The following is a 25,057-nucleotide window of genomic DNA, read 5'->3' on the forward strand; positions in this document are numbered from 1 at the left end:
TCATCAGTCTATCTCCATCGCCTAAAGAGCACCTGCCACATAGTAGGCAATTAATAAGTGCACGTTAAAGTAATAATTGCTTCCCTCTGTCAATATTTCCGAAGACTACATAATAAATCCTTGAAGAATCTGGAAATTTGGAATGGAGAAATCATATTTGGATTATAAGAGTTCTGCAGAGTGTTGTGCAGTGAAAATATAGAAACGTTTTAAGACGGAGCCATTATTATTTTATGCGATTTGTAAGTGAGTAGTAAAATATATATTGCAATAGTTACTTAATTATTAACATCTTAAGGCCAGAGGTGCTAGAATTATCATTTGCCCCTTTCTCTTTTATTTGAGTATACAAAGCATGTATTTATCGAAAAATAATATATGCAAATATAATTCAGAGATTCATTACACATTTCTGTACCCTGGTTCTGACTGAGGCTGTCTGAGGTATTCAGAACCTCTTTTATACTTCTGATATAAAATATAAAATTTTAGATGTTAAAACAGTTTTAGCATGTTTGTGTATGTAGGGTATGCCCATCCAGATGTGACTTAATTCCAAGGAATAGAAAAATAAAATGATTTTATTTGGTTGAATCAGAAGGAAAGTATAGAATACATTAATAAATGCTAACGAACAAGATGATTAAGAACTTGGGATTTGGAGATGAATAAAACTGAATGCTTATCCCAACTATACCATTTATTAGCTGTATAACCCTAGGCAAGTTATTTAACTACTCTAAACCGTAGTTTCCTCAGCTATGAAACAGGAAAACCTAAAGTACCTAACCTAGTGTTACAATGATTAAATGAGATAACGTGTTAAACTCTTGTCAGACATTTAAAGCAGCATTTAACATAGAAAAAATAAAATATTTACCATTTCTATTCTATTAAATAGGCTATTCACATTTGGATACTAAAAAAGCAAGCTATTAAAATGGGCTGTAGTGGAAATTTTGAATTCTAAGTGTCTAGATCATCCTTATTTGCTACCCAATTTCATAATATAAAGGAATCCAGAAATCTTGATCGGCTCGTTCATAACTTTCTTTGCAACCCTAGATTTCCCTTGTGCACAAGATGGAGAGAGTGAGGCAGAATTTTTATCTGATGACTTTGAAGAAAAACCAGAACGAGAAAAGAAACATACTAATTTCACTTTGTGCAACGTGTGTAACATCCAGCTGAATTCGACCGCTCAGGCCCAGATCCACTATAATGGCAAGTCACATCAAAAGAGATTAAAGCAACTGAGCAACGGGATCCTGAAAAACGACAATGGTAAGCTTTTCTAAAAATATATTCTCACCTTTACATCATCAACTTAAGTTATCTGTGCACCTGTCGATGTGAAGGTAAGAGATGGATTAATCTCTATTTTTTAAAACCTGGTGGGAGCGGGAAACATTAGATAAAAACTTTATTAGCACAGTGCATTAGACTAAATAATTTCTCTCAGCTTTTGGAGGAGAGGAGAATTTTCGTGTGTTGTGTATACCTGATAGTATTAAGATTGTGATCATGACTACCAGGACTTTTGTTATCATTGGAAAACGTTGACATGAGAGTTCCTTGACATTTGCCTTTAATGCAGTTATTTGGAAATGGACATCCTTGTGCATTTTATATAAAATAATGTGCTTTTTTGTTTGTTTCATGTGTTAAACAAAAAAACTTGCATGGCCGAAAGCTTTTCTGAAAGACGGTTTTTATTGAGCCAAAATGCTAGCCAGGAAAGGACCAACCAAGTCTTGGGACCTGTAATCTGAACCACCAACAGCGCAGGGCTCTTTGGAAAAGACAAAAATGTCTGTTGTCCTGGAGTTGAAGGGCTCATTATGGAAAGAGTTTGAGGAAGACAGATGTGCATTGTTTTAATAGAATTTATATTGGTGATCGATAAAGGGGGTGGAAGAAGGTGACGTGTGGCTAGTTCTGTGATAGGTGCATAGGCCATAAGAAATATCTGCTCCTTTGCATGGGCAACAGTCTGGAAAATTCATGGGTAAGCGAGAAGCAGAGGTGTCTGGTGGTCCGTGGTGCCTAGCGGTTGGTGGTGCCTGGTTATTCTCTTCAGATAATCAGGGAAATAGCCACCTGGAAGGTAATTCAAAGTTTCAACATACATACAGGAAAGTGTGCAGGCTTGTGTTGGTTTTGCCCTGTAGTTGTTAACTGATTAACTTCTCTTGCCTCTTCCTTCTACACTCCGGCTTGCTGTAACTTAATTTAGTACATCTCAGAATTTTCTCCTTCTCATATGCATGTTAGGGGCTGCCACCGGTTAGTAAGATTGCAACTGGCTTGAAAACAATACACATCCTTTTAAGTTGTGTTTTAACCAATAAAATAGCATCCATTAATACATACAGATTACTTAAATTTGCTAGTGAAAATTCATGGTTTGTTTAATCACGTTAGACTACTGTTTTAAAGTACATGTTGAATTTAGCAGTAAACAAATGTAAAAAATAGCACAAAAATACTTTTGCAACAAATGGAAGATTATTAGAAAATGCGTGGAAAGGTAAGGGAGAGGGGGTTGGATTCCTCCATCCATAGAGGACTTTGGAGAGCTAAAACAGTAACGACTACAAAGAGTTACAATATTGTATTCTGTTTGGATGTTTCATATTTAATAAAAAAGACATAGTTTATCAAAATGTTACTGAAATTTAAAAATGATACTGAATTTTGATCTGTTCAAGTATTTTGCATCATAAAGATATTTAAATATGATTTTGTAGTTTTCATCAAGACTACCAAATTGTGAGAAGAGAAAAAAAAAGCACATTTTTAAAATGGAAATTATTTCTACCTTGCTTTGTGATATTTTTAGTATTAAGCTAGAATATTTTGGTAGAAAAAACTCCGTATTCCTCTTCTATTTCATGGCAGATAGTTAATCATGGTGTTATTGGTCAAAGAGATGTAAAAATAAAAAATAGTCATCAGAAAGTTATGGAGAACTACTAAATTCTGTAGGCATTATTAAGGCAAATGTGCTTATTAAGTCATGTGTAAACATATACATTTCATAACCTCTAAGTTTGAACTTCTTAAGGAAAATCTATTCCTTATCATTGACATTTAGGTAAAATCGTCTTAAGCACAACATGATTCCATTTCAAGATTTTTTTTTTCTTTAAGTTTACGTGATAAGAGATGGTAGTGTCAACTTTGGTGTTTTATTTTACCTACCCTGACATTTACAAATGTCTTTTGGAGAAGTCATGGATGATATCATAGGAAGAAACCAGGATTCAAGGCATGCCTGGTTTAGAAACTCAACTCAGAGCTATTCCCAGACCAAATTAAGAATGATCACAAACTTTCAAGCTACGATCTGAGGAATTAGTTTCCTCAAATCAAATATTTTAAAATAATTACACCAATGCACTTATTATGGGGTAGCATTGTACTAAAGGTTTTATGTATATTTTCTTATTTTTATTTATTTATTTTTTTACAACCACAGAGATGTTGCCATTATCTTCCTCATATAAATGTCAAACTTAAGGATAACACCGATTGAATAGGGTGCTGAAGGTCACACAACAATTAACAGGTCAAATTAGCCAACTCGGGTCTTATTCATTTCAATAACTGCACTTCTAAAATATTGTCTCCCCAAAATGAATAGTCTGTAGAAACTGTGTCTTTCTTTATTCAAGGAGAGAAATCATTTTATGAGCAACTAGGAAATAAAATTCCGTCACATTCCCAACAATACATTGATCAATATGGTGCATAGCAAAATTTTATTGCTATGTTTTCTATCCATATTATTTTTTTCCAAGGCTCTTTTAGTAAAGTCATTAAAAACAATCATGAATTAATGAGAGCACTTGGTTTAGGTCATATTAGTTTGACCTGATATTATACTTCAGAGGAACCCTCACCTTTACAAGTGGATCTAACTACAGGGAATTGACCTCACTATTGAGTTAATATTCACATTAATATAGAAACATATTATTTATTTTACATATTCCCCATCTCCCCACTCTAAAAATGTACCTTTTCAGGCGTGTTGAGAATAAGAAAGGAACCCAATTTTAAGCCTTATATACATATTAATGGTATATTAATGGCAATTCCTTTAACTACACAAAGACCAAGCTAAAAACAGGAATTCCCCAGAATAAAGGATCCTATAAAGTCTTAGTCAAGAAGATTATCATTTTTAGCTTATTTAGTGAAAGATATGGGAGTTGTTTCATTCTTCTTGAACATGTACCCTTACCAAAACGACTGCTGTGAATTTCTTCCATCTTCAGAAAAATCTTCACCTCAATTTAGATTTCAAATGGGAAATAATTAAATATAGCAGTGGCAAGGAATGACTATAAGAATAAAGATGTTTACCTGAATTCATCCAACTTTGTTCATAAGTTGTTTACTTAAGGATGCAAATAAAATAAATAATTGACATGGAACAGATTTTATTATTCATTCAGGAATGGAAAAATGTAATATTATTTCTGTCTTGAATGAATGTAGAACATATAATTACATGTCTAGAGGCATGTAACAGACATCACCATTTCTAAAATATAGTTTCTGTATTTCTGAGCAAAATAGGGTGTTTCTCATATCATCTCACTTATTAGAGGAAATGATCATCTATTGATCACAGTGAAAAAAAAAATATGTGCACTAACTAATTAGGAGTCCATTCTTCTCACAGATAAGTCTTAACTTCAATTTCTGACAGTGCTGCACTCTTCACAGAAGTAAAGTTATATGGAAACCAAGTTCATCACCTGAGTAGTGCTGACATGAACCTCCAAGGTCCCTCCTGATGAGTTGGGAATGTTGCCTGCTGAGTTCCTCCCCAATCTTTGCCCTCAGGCAAAGGGAAAGACCTCTCCTGAATTTTGTCCCTACCTGCAGGCAGACTGCAAAGCTTACCATCCCCTAGCCTCAAAAGTGGGTAGCTATTTCCTGAAGGCCATTCCAGCTCGGAAGCTGATTCCAGGGTGGTAATTCTATCACAGTTCACCCTCCCCCTTTACCCAGTCCTGCTTTCCTCCTGCAACACAGGTCTAGATTCCTAATCCGCCACTTGCCCACAAAGACATCTCGGAGTTTACTTCCTGGGGAATCCATCTAAGATACCAACAATGCTTTTTACATCTTAATAAGTAAAATGGATAATACGCATTCCTGTGCAAAAGCAACAAAATTTAGTATTTTCCCCGTATGTTTTTTTCTATGTGATGCCTGTATATGAATTTTATCATCACAAAAGCAAAGCAAACAAAAAACGAACTACCATTTGTTGTCCAGGTATTTTATATACATCATCTACGGAGCCCCAATTAATAATTCTGCAGAGCAAATGTTATTCTATTTTACAAATAAGATAGCAAGAATCAAAAGGACTAAGAGATTTGCCAAATAACTTGTCTTTTTTATTTATAAAGTTGTACATGTCTACATTATTAGCAACATACTAATCTTGCTGGTAAATTTATATTCAACTGTAAACAAATTTATGCCGTGCATGTGGGTATTTTCTTATATTATTGACTTTATGTGATATTTTTAAAAGCACTTAACATACATTATTACAACAAAGCTGATGTTTCCTGAAATTTTCTTCACCAAATATTACTGCTTTGTGCAGAATAAATAATCATATGAATGGATCATTTTGTAACTTATGACTATACCAGGGGTGCCAAAACAAATGTATACACATTTTAAAAGACATTATCTACGCTAAGCAGTAGTTCACCATAATCAGAAGTGTCTGGATGCTGAATGTAACCACTTTGAGCACCTCTTGTAATTGCAGAAGTCAAATGTGACTTGTATTCATTTTTTGTTATTGGTATATATTGAGAATAAAACAGTTAATAGTTTATTTTTCCTTTCTTAAAATGTGTATACATTTTTTTGGCACCCTCTGTATATTCCCTATTATTCCAGAAATACACTTATTTTTGTTAGCACACTTTTCAAATAAAAGGTAAGATAAAGAAGTGGCATAAGGGTGGTCTGTAATTGAAAGTTGCTTAAATGTATAGATTCTATCCTCTTCTAGAGATTCCACATGTCACCTTCTCATGAAAACAATAAGCTAAAGAAATTGAAATATAATCTGCATAGCTTCCTAACTTTCTCTTTGGATAAAGTTTTTGATTTTATATTTATGCAAAAGTTAAGTTTTATAAATAATTATTCTCTGATGATAAAAATAATATTCTATCTGGGCTGTACACAAAATGTACAAAAATAAAATAAAAATCACCAAGAATCCTATAAAGCTAACTACTTCTAAATCTTTGTCACATTTCTACCAGGTATGCAAATAAATATGAATAACCAATATTATATGTACAATATTATATGCATTATAACATAATAGTGTTTGCGAATCATCACCTTTTTATAGGTGCGTATTTTTAAATTACTGTAAAGAAATTAGTAATGGAGCAAAATTTATGGCTAAATGTTGAGATTGTGCTCATGTTTGTCATTGGCTTTCCAACTATGTGATATATTCTATAATGGAAAAACCTTGACTTTGTAATTAAGTTTAAAATGAAGTATCATTTTAAGGGGTTTTATAAAAAAAATAGAAATTTGAAGATTAGAAAAAAATCTTTGGTTCAGAAGAGCACTTGGAATGCCTATTACAAAGGGTACAGCTTTCAGGATGTTGGAAGCTTCTATGGCCAAATAATTTAATTCAATGTCATGTGCTCACATGGTTAAGCTGTTCTTAATGCTTTGAAGGACTGAGTAACAAGTTGACCTATTGTGGCAGCTTTATTTTATTCACAGTATCTTTGTCATATTTGAGTTATTTTATTAAGCCTGGTTTTTATTGGGCTGAAACCACTATGAAATAATCCATTTTATCTGACAGTATTCCGGAGTATTTTAGTGCTCATTGTTTTGTAGCACATAAATCTAAAGTATTGTCACCCTTATCTATACTCTTGGCTTTAAATTTTCTTTTATTTAACAGAAAAGCTAAATAAAATTTTACCTTCCAGCTCTCACTATTCTCTTTTTCAATTGATTGTCCCAGATGAGGTTTAAAGTGTCAGTAGATTTTCAACTTACAAGATGTTCCTTCTTCTGCAACATTGGTAGTTAATAACACCAAAATAGATTTATAGAATTTTCTAGTACCTCAAGATTTGATTTTATATATAAACTCATTTGCACATAAATTTGTCTTATCTTTTGATCTTCAAAGACTATTTGTGCTTTTATAGAATGTCAATAGACTAATTAAAACTTGCCAGTATACTTGTGAATTCATAGTAATCCATTTTGGGATCATTTTATTTAATAATGATAACTGTCTTCTTAAGTATTTTTTATCTGAATTAGTATATCACATATGCAATATGGTAATAAGGAATAATACTTTGCTCATACTTCCCTTTCTCTATCATATCTATCATATCCTTTAGACGTTTCAGCCAAGGGGGTGCACTGAAAAAAATGCTGATATTAAATTGCCCAACATTATATAATGACATTTCGTTCTTGTTGGAGTGATCTAAGTTTCTTTCTTATCATTGAAGGATAAAAATATGGGAGAGAGTGATAAATGCTAATTGTACTGTGTTCAAATTTTAGATAGGTTTCTGGCTTTAGTTACTGATTTTCTTTTTCCCTAAAGAGAACACACAGTGACCATTTTAAAAGGGAGAGAGTATTAGCCACTAGCCACTTGCTTCACCTGGACCTAATATAAATTACATTGGATGATATCATCTTTTTCAAAACAGAGATTTCTTTATCCAATCTTTCCCTGTTAAACCCCTCTTTACTGGGATAATGGTGAGGTTTCACAATCTGATGCTGATAATCCCGCCTGAACTCTATCAGGGGAACACCCCATTGGGCTACTGTGCCCCAGAAGTGAACTCTATTTCTTCATGACTCTTGCTATCCGTGGAAAATTAGATGAAATGGCTGTTAAGGGAAGCCTTAAGAAGCAGAAAAAAAAGGATGAATTAAATACATACTCTAGTTTGGGGATAGAATTTATCTGGGATAGAAGATATTTCCATTTGTGATTCTCTGTGGGTATAATGTACATGTACGAGGTCAGACAATTAAGTTCACGAACTCATCCTAGAAAAAGTGCTACATACCTAACTGCTGAATATCACTATGGTCACCTTCCAAGTACTGCCCTTGGGAAGCTATGCACCAGTACCAGCACCTAGTCCACCCTTCAAAGCAATTCTGGAACTCTTTTTCTGGACTGGCCATCAGAGCTATTGTCGTATCACCCTTGATGTCCTGGATGCCATCAAAATGTCTTCCTTTCAATATTTCCTTTATTTTGGGGTAAAAAAAAGAATTTACTCGGGGTGAGATCAGGTAAGTAGGGAGGGTGTTCCAATCCAGTTATTTGTTTACTGGCTAAAAACTCCCTCACAGACAGTGCCGTGTGAGCTGGTGCCTTGTTGTGATGCGAGAGCCATGAATTGTTCGCAAAAATTTCAGGTCGTCTAACTTTTTCATGCAGTCTTTTCAACATTTCCAAATAGCAAACTTGGTTAACTGTTTATCCAATTGGTAGAAATTCATAATGAATAATCCCTCTGATATCAAAAAAGGTTAGAAACAGCGTTGTAACAAGTTCAAGAACTTAATTGTCAGACCTCGTATGTTTGGGGACATTTGAAGAATTGAAATTGGAGCTTAGAGCAATGGCAGTATAAAACTGAGAGTGTAGAAAAATGATTTTGTGCATCTGAACTACACTTCTGTTTAGCGTAGGTAGACTCACCCCTTGTTTCCTCATCTTTTGCTTTTTTCAATCACCAACCACTTCCAGCCCTAGTGTTACTCTACCCTTCAACCTTAGAAAAGTAATCACTTTTCCACATTTCTAAGTTTGAAAGTATGTTTTTTTTCCACTTTTGTTCTGTTTGCTTTATATTTCCCCTAAAAAGAATTTGCCCATGATAACAGAGCTAGTTGGTAATAGAGGTGGGGTTTTTTAAAATATGAATTTCTTTTTTCTGAACAAGTTATTTTGCATTTAGAGGCAAAGCCTATTTAAATTAGCTCCCCAGTTTCTATAGCTTCATCCCAGGAATGGGATGCTTCATCTTTTTGTGCATGTTTCTCAAAAACAGTAAGCAATGGTGTGTGTGTGTGTGTGTGTGTGTGTGTGTGTGTGTGTGTTTAAGATGATACTATAGATTGATGTATTAAAGACTTTTAAAATATTAATTTTAAGTCTTTAAGAGATAAGAAAGTAATTTGCACAAATATCACCCTAGATACATTCATTTCCTCTTCTTTTTTCCAAAATTGCAATGATGTGACACAAGAAATTTGAGGACAAATTAAATAAATCCATAGCAGCACTGCAAACTTGAGAAGAGTAAAATAGTGAGGAATTTGTGGAACATATCAAGGAAATGGGATGAAAATGATGTAAAAAACAGAATCTAAGTACAAATAAGGAAACCCCGAGAGGTAGAAAATAAGGGCCTTATAACTTAGGTTTCCAACAAAACTTCTGAAATAGCCTTAAAGGTGGGGCTCACTGTTCGATGAACACTGATGAATTACTCATGTTGGTTTTCAGTAAGAAATGGGACATAACTGACCTGCCCAACCTAGTATTGGAAAATAAAGAACAAATGAGTCTGGGGACTAATGAGCCAGAAAGGTCAGAGTGAATTCCCTGTTATGGTCAAGGATAAGAGAGAATAGAGGGAACAGAATGTGTAATATGAATTTTTAATCTGTTACCTTTGTAGTGTGTGCTTTAATTCCCTCTCACATCTCACCTATGGAATCTTCAGTAAAGACAACTTTGCTTACTGGCATTTTTAGGTGAAATTAGATTTCTTCCTGGGGCACTGAAATGGGTACCAAGACTACCCAGGTTGAGGTTGCTATGTGTATGCAGGTAAAAAGACAAAGAATGGATTCCGAATGCATCTCCCATTTGCAACTACTTGCATCAGGCCTAGTGTTGAGTTCAAAGATATGAGCAAGATGCAGTTACTACTCTTGTTTAAAATTTGCCCACCTTAGAGGAAAGAGTATATGAACATAAATTTCAAATCAAGATTGCACTTGACAGAAAATGTGATGAAAAAATAACATGATTTTACTTCAAGATTTGAAGTCAGTGATTCAATAGAACTATAGAAATACAGAGGATTGTGTTAACTAATCATGAGTAAGAGGTAAAAAGACTGATTTCAAAAAGAGAAGAATACAAGCAAAATTAATATAAGAACACTTAACTTCCCCAAAATATATCAAACAAACACTCATGTATGCAATAGTAATTCTGATGAATACTTTATATTCACCAATTCCAAAGAAGATCACCTATAGTCTTCTAACAAAGACCATTGGTACAAAAGATGTAACTAGCAAGAGGAATAAAATGGTGAATACAGCCTGAATGAGGAATTAACAAGGTTCTAGATTAGAACCCTGTCTGTATGCTGTGCCGTTGCTTTTACATTAGTTTAGAATAATGTGGTTGATGTTCAGAAATCGCATGGACAAAAAGCTGATTGGAAGGTAACAAAGATGGTAACTTGACGTATGTACATATTCGATTTGTAGTACTAAGACGTGGGTTTTATCCTCACTGGTAGAATAGCTACATCTGAGGGAGTTATAAAACAGCCAAAAGAAAGAAGGGAAGCAACCTTAACATTTATTTCTTGTAGAAGGAAGAGAAAGGGTATACTAAGGAGATAATAATGATATCAGAAATGTAAATGAGTAACATTCATTGTGCATTTACTTTGTTGTAGGTATTATCCTAATAACTATGTATGTTTATGGAATTATATTTTTATGAATTAGTATAGTTATTGGTATCCATTATGTAGATTAGTAAACTGAGACAAAGAAAGATATTTTGCTCAAGGTGACCTAGGTAGAGAGGGGTCAAGCCAGTCCCTGAACCATGGCAAGCCGGCTCCAGAATCCATAGTCGTATTCACAATGCTACGTCATCTCTCTCACCAGAAAACAACTAGGATTGTTCCAGAGTTCAGAAGCCAAAGGAGGAGAGAGTTTCAGAAAAAAAGGCAGTGGTTACTATTGAGTGTTGAAGAGTTTTTTTCAGAGAAGTCAAGAAAGGCAACCTCTATTAGAGACCCAGCCATTATAAAATGACAGGTTATCTTTAAGAAATTAACTCAGTGAAGTGGGGGAAAGCAGAATCAGATTTTGAGAACTTAAGATAGTGTTTGTCTAATCATTGGTCTTTAGACCACCTGTTTCAGAACCACTCTGAGTGCTTTTAAAATTCAGATCCCCTAGGTAGACATTCCAAGCTCCTTTAATTGGGATTCTCCAGTAATATTTAGTTAGCAGAAATAGAAAAATCAATAAGGGGAAATGGACAATCAATAGGAATGGCCTAATTTACATATTTCATTCCCAACAAAAACTCTGCTCTACAGGCTTTTTAGTGACCATCTGTTTTTCTTTTAACGTGTGCTGTGGAAAGACTAATTACAAGCCTAAGAGGCTAATCAAAGTGTTTTCTTCTTGTTATATTTTCAGTGATGTTTTAGGGACTCACACAGATCTACAAATCATGAAACCAAATGGCTGTCCCTCTCTAAATAGTTGTGAGTGGGTCCCCAGCATTGTAGGTAATTTAAGGAGCAGATCATCCATCTGTGAGGGGTACGAGGGTTCTGCACACCACATTTTCCCTCTGGTCTTGCTCTTTTGCTTGGCATTCTAAGCATCCCATTTTAAAACTTTATCATCAAAGAATGTCCAAGTGTGTATATGTTATCCCAAACTGCTTCCTTCCAGCAATATTTTTTATGCTTTTTGTTTTTATTCTTCTTCTTACATCTTCACATGTTGAGGCTGTTGTCTTCATATTGTGGTAGGTTACTACTTTCCCTGAAATACATTCACATGTTTAATCTGATAAATACTCATTGTACAATTATCAGCATATGCCGATGCCGGATATTCTGGCATGTCTCTTTCACTCTTTTCTTATACCTGTCACACATGTGCTAGAGTCTACTTCTGGGATGTCTTTGTGCCTGAGAGAGTTACTGGGGCAAGGGAACTTTAATATTTTTCTTTCATTTCTTCTCCTATCTAAAATTTAAATTCTATACTTGATAAATTGATTTTAACCTGGGGTACATGAATACTTTTTTAAATACTGTTACTTTTCCTTATGTTTAATTTACCTATTATTAAATGTAAAAGAGACCCAAATTGAAAAAAAATTAACAACAAACTATATTATTCATATTTTATTTCAATGAATGTTGAAGAACTATTGCTACCATCATTTTGTATCAAGACAATAGGAAATTTACAATTATTCTTAGTCTAATTTTAAACTCCATTTTTTAACACAAAAAAAATCATAGTTTTATGAGAGTAGTAACGTTTTTCTCTTTGTTATTTAAATATTTTACCAGGATTGTCTAAGTTTGAGACAATAAATTAGAATAGTGTCAAAAAAAAACTTAACACATCTTACAGGTACTCAATAAATATTAATTTATGATTATAATCCTGTCAAGCACATTTTATTTGCTCAACTTTTCAAAGACCCCACTTGTCAAAATGACTATTGAAAGTGTCCCAATGATTGTAGTTTCTGCTATCAAGTTTTTAATCTTACTTCCATGAAATTTTTTTTCTTACTTCTTAAATACAATGTCCTTAAGAAATTTCTTTAGTTCCAACTACGTCTTAATAATGTATAATATTCTTATGAATATGAACATTGGGGTCTATTTTAATTCTATTTTCTTTCTGAGATGGAAATAAAAAATGAAACAGGAGCCTCTACAGCCCATCTGCCTCGCCCTGAAATAACTTTATTACCAAACTATCAATAATATTGCTGTTGTCCATCACATAATCAGATTGATTGACTTATTCAGTGATGCTTAAAAACCTCTTTTCTCATTATACTGTTTAATGACTCTTTATTAACTTAATATAAAAGTCTATCACCAAATATTACATGCTATAACATTAATTTATTTGAGCTTCGATTATAATCAAATTTTATAAACCGAACAACATATTTATTTTAACATTATAGGAAAAGAATTCTTCTTTGTTCCCTATGGCAGTGTGGTGTTAGGAATCCAACAGTTGAAGGATTTTCAAATTTTAAGAAGAATAAAGATATCTAAAGTATTCCTGTATTATTTACTATTATGAGCAATACTGATATTTGCTTATCATATGTAATTTGGGGAGGTGTTAAAATAAAAAGAAGGGGGACAGATATAGGGCAAAACTGGAAGTGAGACAAGAAGTCCCATAGAGGTAAAATGTATAGAAACATCAAGACCTGAAGGAGCTTCTTGGCTCAGACTTCATTTAGGACTCCAGGATAATTCTAGTTTGTCTGGTGAGTTTGTGCCAAGTAAACAGATCAGACAAAGAGAACTTAGATTGCATACTAGAGCATTCTTCAGTTTTTTTTCTGATGGAGAGGAGAGACTCAGATAACCCTCTATAACCCTACATGGTGAGCCCTACATAGCTGAGGTCATGCTGTGGGGTCTGCCATGGTGAGGGGCAAGGAAAACCCACATCCTAGACTTGGGCTTGTTTCAATGTTATAGATCGGGTTGGAGCATCAACATGAATCAATATAAGTTCAGTTAGCAGGCAGATCTCCTGGGTCCTGATCTAGATGGAAATGGAATGAGCTTCAGTTGTAGCAACATGACTTCAGTAGCAGACAAATATCCTCGGATGAGTACCCAACCCACCACTCCCCAGCAGACATCAGCCATCATATTCTCAAGGACCAAAATTATGAGGCCAGAGATCACCCTTAACTTGGAATTTGTTCACATAAGACTGGCTCCAGATACCAAAAACTTTCTTGAACAGGAGCAGGGGAAACATATTAAGCTGAAAGAATAAATACTAAAACTAAAAGTGGACTAGATTATTCAAAAGTGGGCATTTGAATAGAGAGAGAGAGAGAGAGAGAGAGAGAGAGAGAGCGCTACCATGATTAGCACATTTAGATTAATTTGCAACTCTGCTATGTGCCCCACATGGTGTGGTGGTAAAAGTTATCAGAAGTTCCTGTTACTATGTAATTGAGGATGTTGACTGTGAGCAGAACCAGCCACATCATTTGCAGAGCTCAGTGCAAAATGGAAATGTGTGGGCACATGCTCAAATTCTATTAAGAAATTCAAGATGCTGACAGTAGAGCATTAAACCATACAGAGGGCCATTGTGATGTGAGGTCATGAAGCTGGCCCTGGCTGTGAGCTTACATGATGGGGTTAAGGCCTCAGAGAAGACATGGATGCTGGGCAATGGCTACAGGTCAGACCACTCAATTCAGCATGTAATGGGAGTACCAGTTTGACTCAAGGGGAACTGTGGTACCAAGAGAAGAGGACTGGAGCCCAGTCAGCATAGGAGATGTAGCTCATTCTCTGTGGAAGCATTTCCAAAGCAAGAGACTAGAACATGAATTCCCCAGTCACAGATTTGTACGTTGGAGGTGTGCAGGGAACCAAATAATGATGTGCAAAATGGTTGTATGCGGATGTATGTTAGTGAATGTTTAACATCTCACTCTCCAGAAATTAAAAGTCATGATTTGTAACATTTACTTCTTTCTCACTATGGCTGGTTTCAAGCTACTAACATGGCATCACAGACCACAGAGTAGGGAAGAAATGCACACAATTGGTTCTTGTGAGCCATCGCAAGGCTTCACCAAATCCCTGCTTGCATGTGTGACCAGCGGGTTCAGATGATACCGTGTTTCCCTGAAAATAAGATGTAACCGGACTTATTTATAGATCTAGTGGAATCAGCTCTAATGTGTCTTTTGGAGCAAAAATTAATATAAGACCAGGTTTTATTTTACTATAAGACCGGGTCTAATATAATATAATGTAAAGTAATGTAATATAATATAATACCAGGTCTTATTTTACTGTAATATAAGACCAGGTCTATAATATAACAAATACAATGTAATGTAATGTAATGTAATGTAATATAATATAATATAATATAATATAATATAATATAATATAATATAATATAATACCAGGTCTTATATTAATTTTTGCTCCAAAAGACGCATTAGAGCTGATGGTCCGGCTAGGTCTTATTTTTGGGGAAACAGGGTAGCACAAGGACGTGTAAGTGCTGACTATTGTGGTAGGCGAAATAATATCCCCTTCCCAATGTCCTAATCCTTGATACCTATGAATATGTAATCTTACATAGGAAAGGGGATGTTGAAGATGTGATTAAGTTACAGATATTGAGATGGGGAGATTACCTTGGATTATCCGGTAGGACAAATGTAATCAGAGGGCCCTTATAAGAGGGAAGCCAGAAGGTCAGAGGGAGATGTGACGACAAAAGCGGAGGTTGGAGTCATGCACTTCCAAGATGGAGGAGGGGTCTAGGAGTGCTGGTGACTTTTAGAAGCTGGAAAAGGAAAGGAAATGGATTTCCCTTTAGAATCTCCAGAAGAAAGATGCCCTGCTGACACCGTGATTTGGGCCTTTAGGACCCACTTCAGGCTTCTGACCTCCAGAACTGTAAGATAAATTTATTTTGTTTTAAGCCACCAAATTGGTCGTAATTTGTTATAGCAACACTAGGACACAAATGCAAATGCCATTCTCTTCCTTAGTGCTTATTTAACTTTAACAATGTGACATCATGAAACCCAGTGGTAACTGACATATAGAAACAACAGAATAGTCTATTACCATGACAGTGATGGGTAATCACTTTTAATACTAGTGCAAGATGAAGTATTAAAAGTAACTATAATTAAATTTTGTTAGTAAATACACAATATAAATAGATGTTCATTGAGAATCATTCTTTTCCTTTGGTTCTCCCAGAATGGTTGACATTTAGTCCCTATGACAAAAGCCTTCCCAAGAAGCTTAATGTTCAGTCACATTGTCTACTGAGGGACCCACCCACATATGCACTTTACACATGGTCAGGTAGTCTAGATTTTTCATATGAGTATGGTTCAGATTAAGCTAAAGCCTCTACTTGTTATACATCTTTAAATTTTATTCTGGATAGCTCCTATTAGAATATTAAATATATTTTAAAAACTATTATGTGAGTTCTTAGCAAGCTTGTTAAGTCTTCTGTAATTTCATGTGTTAACAGACTAACTGGGTAAGTGTCCTGAAGGAAGAAATTAAAAATATTTATCTTCTACTTAATACTCAATGCAATGGATATGTCTCCTATGTAAACAATTCCTATATGAACCTAGGAAAGAAGGGAAGTAAGCATGAATGCTCACCATTAATTATTTATCTGAGAAAAATGTTTTGCCTATTTTCATATTTCTGGGAATGTTATTCCAAGTATCTAATACTTGATTTCTTTAGGTAAAATTTGGTATATACACAGCTGTTTCCTACTGAGGACTGTTTATGTACATAAAGCAGTAAAACTATGTATGTATATGTATGTACACACACACACACACACACACACACACACACACACACACAACTAAAAATCACTTTGTACTTTTGAGGCATATGTAGGCCCTGATCCAACATGTTGAAAAAGATGGAAATAGGGGTATTCTGAAAGAAGGATCTTTCTAAACTAAGACTAATTATGCTATTGCTGCTTTATGCCCACTTCTTTTTAATAATTTCTGGCATTATTTTATTTACCTTGCTTATTTAATAAGATTCTTGAAAGAAGCAAATGAGGTAATGTAGGTGGAAGTGTTTCAACATTCTCTCTCTCTTTTTTTTATTTTTACAAAGATGTGAACTTTAGGTATTTCCTCTGAAGTCACTCTGAGTTATTTGAATATAAAGGGATCTAAGAATTTATAGGAATTTGATCCCATGTTAAAACCTGGAGTAAAAATAAAAGGAAAAACTCAAGATTTGTGAGATTTCTGGCATGTTTCTTACACACAAAATTACCCGTCACTGTGCAGTACTTACCATTGATAACATCAAAGTCAAAAGATTTGAAACTTATTGGACAGTAAGGAGGAAGAGATGAAAAAGGGCATTGGCTTTTACAGGCAGCCTGAGAAAGGAGAGGAAATGACCAGTGACAACCATGGGAAGGAGGGGAACATAAACAGAATCCCTAGGATTAGCCAAAACAAAAATTAGAAAGAGCGTGAAGAACAAAATAGCCTGCATCTGAGGTGTGGGCCCAGGTAGTTGAATTGACAGACACGTGTATTTGAGGCCTCTGCATCAGTAGTTCTAGTCAGCGTCACCTGAGTAGTTAGTAAAACCCAATACTTGGGGGCCTACCACAAATTTATTGAGTCAGAAACTTTCGGGTAGGCTGAGTAATCTATGTATGAAAGAGACCTTCAGGTGCTTCTGTTGCTAGCTCAGGTTTGAGACTCACTGCCCTATGTAACAAATGCAATCTCAGAAGCAAAAATGTTATGATTACATAAGGTAATTTATCTAATGTGTTTAGTGCAAGTACCTATGCAGTTAACCTTCAATAAAATAAGTGTTAGCTATAATTATGGTTATCTCTGTTCAATGCTGGAAAAGCAAAGTTTGGGAAACTAATATATATATATATATATATATATATATATATATATATATATATATATATATATTAGTATATATATATATATATATTAGTATATATATATATATATATATATATATATATATATATATATATATAGACATAGACTTGTAGGATGCATAGTGTCCTTAAAAACATTGTTTAGGGACCTCTAACACTTTGACCTTTATACAAATTACATGGTGGATTGAAAATGCACATTCTGATTCAGGTAAGTCTGGGACAGGGCCTGATATTCAACATTTTTATTCAGCTGCCAGGTGATGCCATTGCTTCTGGTCCAGGGACCATACTTTGAACAGCAAGGATCTTGCCATGGCCACTTTTACTTCCTCTTGACAGTTCTTTGCAATCTGAAAAAGAAGTTTGAATGCTCATAGGAAAGTCAAAGGATACAAGGTAGCAAGTTGGAACTCTCCAGAGTTCATATGGTTTATTCCCTTGAGTTGTAGTTTTGTCCATCTTTCTTACGAAACAATTTAAGACTTCTCAGAAAAGAGAATTTGGAAAGTATTAATACATTCTTAAAGTTTTATGGTCATTTCCCATCAATTGCCTAACTCAGAGGGAGACAGATAGTACTGCTGGACTAAATAAAAGGTGAGACAGATGAATTAGACAAGCCATATATAACTACCATTAAGTAGATCTAACTTTGCAAACTCATCTAGAAGAGTCCATGCTTCTGCTTTGCTGAGTAAACCTTTCACATTTACTTTTCTGACTCAACTTAGTTTTCTTTACTCATGTACATAGATTCTTGGTAGGTATCCACCAAGGGGAATTTTAAAACAATTAAATTATATTTAATTCTGGTTAGCCTATCCTTTGACAGTTTCAAGGGTTGTCCAAGGAACAAATGAAAATATGGTCTACATTTTAATAGATGAAGCTGAGTGGGTCTTTCCTTTAACCAGCAGCTAAGTGTTTAAAAATGTGGTATGACAGAGTAGAAGTAGTACAACTTATTTAAGTAGAACCCATTGAAGTGTAAGACTTTTTACTGCTTCTGGACTCTTGTTTTAGGTTTGGTAAATTTGATTCTCCCATTTTACATGGCTGAAAACAAATTTATCAAGCACAATTTCTAACTCACTTGTGTTTCCTTGTATTATGTGGTCTTATGTTAAGGTTATTAGACAGATTTTACACAGTTGGAACTGTAGTCATGAAGCTCTTAGTCTAGAGTGGTATTGAATACTAAAGATAAGCCATAATCAACCTATGTTTTTATAATAAGTAATCATAAAACAGTTATCACAGAAATGCAATATTGACTCAATTTCAGCCTCAGAAACTTTGTTTTTAAGTCCCCATTCCTCTGGTGAACCTTCTTCTGTATTGAAGCCACACTGACAGCAGCTCCAGGCTTCTATTTTCCCAACCTCAAGCTCAACAAAAGAGAATATCTCTTTCCTATTATTACAACAAAAGCTTCAGGATGACATTCACTAAACGCTGCTTTGACTTATGGTCAATCTCCATGGACAGAAAGCATAGGCAAATGACATACTCAAAAGAGTGGACATTGAAAAGGGAAACATGGGCTATTAATTGTGAGAAATTCTGACTATTTGTGAAGGACTACGGGCAAAGGGTTTTTGTAACCCCCCAAAAGGCAGGAGAAATCCTTTTGAGAAGGCTGTTTTGAGAGAAGTTGTGTTCTTAGGCCTGGAGACACAGCTGGAGCCATGTGATCTGCAGGGAGGGAACTGGGAAATAAAACACCACAACATCCTGAGCTCACCGACCTCATTCGTTTTCCCTGCTCCCATCTCCTGCTGTGGCTCTCCATTGGCTGACGGCTACCGGAAAGCAAAGACACTCATAGATATGGTCTATACAAGTAAGTTTGTGAGGTAGGAGGTCAAAGTAGAGGAGGATGGAGACAGTAGCTACGGGATCAAAATAATGCAGTAAATAAAAATTTAAACAAATAAAAGTTTATGTGCACATAGACACATATTATTAAATTAATTTCATAGGTGTATTTTGTTCATAAGTTCAGGATAAGTTCCCCATTTTGTGGTTTGATTTGGTTTCCACATTGAAATTTATTATGCAGCACCAATTTAAATGTGTCCTTTTTCAGACTTTAAGGAAAATAGGTATGGAGATAAAAACAAACAAACAAAGAAAACATAAAAGTTGAATTTGAAATGAAACCTACAGAATCAAACTCATCATACATGTAAACTTCTAATTAAAAAAAAAACTAATAGAAAAACAACGAGTAAATATTCCTAATATAAAATAGTTTAGTAAAAAATACCCTGGAAAACAAACAAACAAACAAAAAAAAGTAGTATGAAAATAAAATAATGAACAACAAAAAGAAGAAACCCAAAATAATACTGTGGGCTAAACATTAAACCCCAAATAGAGACACTTCCTAGGGTAGGCTTGGATGTTTTCCACAGTTCCTATCATTCAGAAGTCTTTTTTTTTTTTTTTTTTTTTTCTCTGCTTGACAATTGTAGTGTTTTCATGTTGCACTTACTCTGAAGAAGCTGACAGCCTGATGATGCTTTTTAACTATCTCTAAAATTGACTATCATCTAACCACGGGTCATGTGGATAAATGTGGAAATGTAGTCAGTCAGTCAGTGTCTTACAATGTGTACATACTCAAGAGGCCATGAAATGACACAAGGCAGAGTACTACATTTTAGGATAAAGAGACCTGAATTTAATTTGGCTAATTGTGTGTCCTTGGTCAAGGTATTTACTGTCTCTAAGCCTTAGTTTCCTCACTGATAAAACTGAGAAATGAGTAACTTCTGGAGCTGCTGTATATTCACTGAGATAACAGACTAAGTGTTGGTTCATCATGTTTGTTCATCACAGGAAACCTTCCTTGATGTGCTGGCCTCCACTTGCTTCCCTAGGGTGGTGCTTTCAGTTCTTAGTCCGATTCTTTCCTTCAAGAGGTGAACAGCAGACAAATAAACTATTGCTAGTCTCAGGAGAGAGGCCCTGGAGGTCTAAGATTCACCAGGCCGACTTATAAGCATTTTCTACTTTCCATGACAGTGGTTTCCTCCATTGGTGTACCTATTTGAGAATGGGTCCCCTTAATCTCAAAAAGTTCAGCAAATGGAAAAAAAGTAGCTAGGATTCCTGCTTTGTCTTTGCCCTAAATGTAAGCAAATCAGTATTTAGAACAAGGTCGATGGGGAACTAATTCATATACTTTCAAGGTGTGTATTTTTAAATAAGAAAGTTATTACTATTATTATTATTATTTTGTCTTTTTGCCCTATTAGTGAGATGATTTCAAGAGAAAGAAAATATATTCTTTGAGAACAAGTCTTGCCAGAAATTTTTTTTTTAACATTTTTTAAAGAAAATGTTTTGGAGTCATTACATTTTCTACTCCATAAAGAACTAGTGACTTTTTATGTGTGTGTATAGAGCATCCAAGAGAATTTTTAATTTTCTTGTGAAGTGTTTTGTTTTTTTTCCAATTACTTTAGAAGCTGTACAACCTCTCTTGTATTTTTAAATAATGAAATATGTTGCTCTTTAAACATTTGGCTTCTAAATGAGTTACAGTAAATCTTTTAATCCCTGAGTAATTTATTGTACTATAAATTGCACAGGAAGTGAATCCTGGTGGCCTTGATGTACAATTTGTATTTAAGTTTAACAATTATATGAGCTTCAATGTACTTTATTTCACATAAACCAAGGGTCAGCAACCCCAAAATATGAGGGATTATAGAAATAGGGTATTGCCCTATTTGTTGGATAAAAATGTAACCAACTCTCGCAAAACTTTGGCCTGCACTTGGCCTTCAAGTAAGTAGTTTTAGAAATGGCAACGTACTTAAGCTGTATATTGATTCATATTTATTATAAATTTATGAACTTTTGTTTTATTTTTCCATATGCATTTTATTTTTTTTAATATATGTGCTTTTTTCCTAGCTTTCCTCTATGATAACAGCTTATGCAACCACAGTATTTTATCACACCAGGAAATTGGCATTGAGATAATACTATAAAACTACAAACTTATTTGGATTGTACCAGTTTTGACATACACTCTTTCTCCATTTGGCTGTGTAAAGTTCTAAGAAAATTTACCACATGGCTGGATTTATATAACCACCACCACAGCCACATACAGAATTGCTCTATTACCATAAAGGAACTCTAACCTTATAATGCTAAACCTTAACTACCTTTCCCCAACCACTGATCTATTGTAAATTACCATACTTTTGTCATTTCAAGAATGTTATATAAGTAGATTAATACAGTGTATAACTTTTTCAAATGGCCTTTTTATGCAGCATAATGAATTTGAGATCATCCAAGTAGTGTGTTTTAATAACACACCGTTTTATTGGTGAGTAGAATTCCATTGTATAGGCGTACTGAAGGGTACGTATTCATCCACCAACTGAAGACATTTGGCTATTGCAAATAAAGCTGCGATAAACACTGATGCACAGGTTTTTGTGCGGACATAAGTTTTTATTTTTCCAGAGTAAATACCCAGTAGTGCATTACTTAGTTGTATGGTGATATACGTTTAACTTTATGAGAAACTGCTACATCCAGTTTCACAGTAGCTGTTTCTCCATATCGTCATTAGCACTTGATTTAACCTGTTAGTATTATTTTTTTCTGTCTTTTTTTTTTTTTCAGTCTCATCAGTTCTAATAAGAGGATAGAAGTTTTTCATTGTGGCTTTAATTTGCATTTCTGAAAAAAATGATATTCAATGTTTTTTCATATGCGTATTATCCACGTATCCTCTTTATTCAAATCTGTTAAGTCTTTTGCCCACTTATTAACTGGATTTCTTCTTTTATTATTGATTTTACAGAGTTCTTTATATATACTAGAAACAGGTTCTCTGTTGGATATGGGTCATTTGGAAATATTTTCTCCCGATCTGTGACTTATCTTTTCATTATCGTAACAATGTGTTTCACTGAGCAAAAGGTTTTAATCTGCTGGTGTCTGGGTTATTGATATTTTTCCTTTATGGATTGAGCTTTTATGCCATGCACAAGAACTCTTTACTAACTTTAGGTAAAAAACATTTTCTCCTATTTTATTTTATTTTATTAGTTTTGTAGTGCTATATTTTACATTAAGAGTTTTGATCCGTTTTCAGTTAATGTTGTATAAGGTGTTAATTTGAGGTTGAAATTATTATTTTGTTATTATTTTGCCTATGGATGTCTGACTGACTCAATGCCATTTGTTGAGAAGCTAACCTTTCTTCATTTAATTGCACCTTTGTCCATTATTAATTGGCTGCACTTGTGTGGATCTACTTTTGGACTCTCTATTTTGTTCTGTTGATCAAAAACATGCTCTTTTGCCAATACCATCATGTCCCAATTACTGTAGCTCTTAGTAATATAAGTCTTGCATTGGGTAATATAATGACTCAAACTTTATTCTTTTTCAAAATAATTTTAGTGAATATAGTCTCTTAGTTCTTTTTCCTTTAAATGAGTCTTAATTTCTTTAAATGGTAGATTCAGCTTATCTATATAGAAAAAAATCTTTCTGAGATTTTGATAGAAATATACTAAACCTATGGATCAGATTGAAGAGATTTGACTTCAGTATTATGTGAGTCTTCCAGTCTATGAACATAGTGTGTCTCCTCATTTATTTAGATCTTTGTAGCTGTAGCATATAAATTCTGTATACTCTTAGGCTTATAATTTAGTATTATAATTTTGGAACAATTATAATTGAATTATTAATTCTGTTTTCAATTGTACATTGCTTGTATGTAGAAATAAGTTGTGTGTGTGTGTGTGTGTGTGTGTGTGTGTGGTGCACCTTACTAAACTCTCTTAATAGTTCTAGGAATTATCTTGTATATTACTTGCAGATTTCTATGCAGATAATTATAACACCTGTAAATAGGCAAGATTTTGTTTCCTTCTTTTGAATCTGTATCTTTTATTTGTTTTTCTTGCTTTATTGCACTGGCTAAATTTCCAGTGTGATATTGAATAGGAACAGAAAGAGCAACTGTCCAAATGTTCAGAGACTTTCCTATTTCATTTATAAGATTTTTGATATGATTTCCTTATGATCAGGGAATATAATTTGCATAATTTTTAATTATTTTAAATTTGTTGAAGTTTGTTTTATTGGCCAAGATGTGGACTCAGTCCCATGTGCAGTTGAAAAGAACGTGTAATCTTTTTAGCAGATACATAGAAATTTATTAAAACCGTTGTCTCCAACAATACAAAAATTAAATATTATGTTATCTTTTAGTCATATCTTGGTATATGCAGCAAAGAGAAATATTTTATTTATTTATTTATTTTCATTAAACTCATTGGGCTGACACCAATTATTGAAATAATATAGGTTCCAAGTGTACAATTCTATAATACATCATATATATATTGCATGCTATTTACCACCCAAAGTCAGTTCTCCTTTCATCACCATATATCTGACCCCCTTTACCTTTTTCTATCACTAAGCCTTGTGGTAAACACTAAGCTGTTTTGTGGGTGTCTGTAAGTTTTTGTTTATTTGTTTTTCTTGTTCAATTATTGCTTTCAGTTTTATATCCCATATATGAGTTAAATCATATGGTTCTCCACATTTTCTGTCTGACTTATTTTGCTTAACATGGTAATCTCAAGATCCATCCAGGTTGTCACAAATGGCAATATTTCATCTTTTATTATGGCTGAGTAATAATTCTATTGTATATAAGTACCACATCTTCTTTATGCAGTCATCTATTGAAGGACAATTTGGAGGTATACACGTCTTCACCTCCATGAATAATGCTGCAATGAACATAGGAGTACATATGTCTTTATGGATATGTGTTTTCAGGTTTTTTGAGTAGATATCCAAAAAAAAGATTGCTGAATCATATGGTAATTCTATTCTTAATTTTTTGAGGAACGTCCATACTGTTTTCCAATGTGGCTGTGCCAGTTTACATTCCCATCAGCAGTTTATGAGGGTTCCTTTTTGCGCCACAGCCTCTCCAACACTTGTTATTGCTTGACCTGTTGATAATAGCCATTCTAAAATGTGTGAGGTGGCATCTCATTGTGGTTTTGATTTGCATTTCCCTAATAGCTACCAAAATTAAACATCTTTTCATATATATGTTGGCCATTTGTATGTCTTCTTGGGAGAAGTGTCTGTTCAGGTCCTCTTTCCATTTTTAAATTGGATTTTTTTTTTTTTATTGTTGTTGTTGAGTTTTATGAGTTCTTTATGTATTTTGAGTCTTAGCCCCTTATTGGAGGTGGTATTTCCAAATATCTTCTACCATTCAATTGGCTCCCTCTTTGTTTTATTGATGGTTTCTTTTGTTGTGCAGAAGCTTTTCAGTTTGATGCCTCATTCATTTATTTTTTGCTTTTACTTCCCTTGCTTTTGAGGTCAAATTCATAAAATCTTCTCTAAACCCAACGTCCTTAAGTTTGGTAACTATATGCTCTTCTATGCAATT

The 25,057-nt window shown here is 34.1% G+C and overlaps 1 protein-coding gene across 3 annotated transcripts in view; it reads left to right on the top strand.

Moving 5' to 3' along the window:
- Nucleotides 1-25,057, top strand: part of ZNF385D (zinc finger protein 385D) — a 727,500-nt gene that overhangs the window by 156,522 nt on the left and 545,921 nt on the right. For all 3 annotated transcript variants that reach the window (XM_088798315.1, XM_019726024.3, XM_074312787.2), the window contains exon 2: nt 1,066-1,284. In XM_088798315.1, the coding sequence (XP_088654441.1) occupies nt 1,066-1,284 (219 nt within the window). The remainder of the gene's footprint in view (nt 1-1,065; nt 1,285-25,057) is intronic.

This window comes from Rhinolophus sinicus, chromosome 5 (genome assembly GCF_057876585.1).
Source record: "Rhinolophus sinicus isolate RSI-liver-muscle chromosome 5, RSI-T2T, whole genome shotgun sequence".
Lineage (NCBI taxonomy): Eukaryota > Metazoa > Chordata > Mammalia > Chiroptera > Rhinolophidae > Rhinolophus > Rhinolophus sinicus.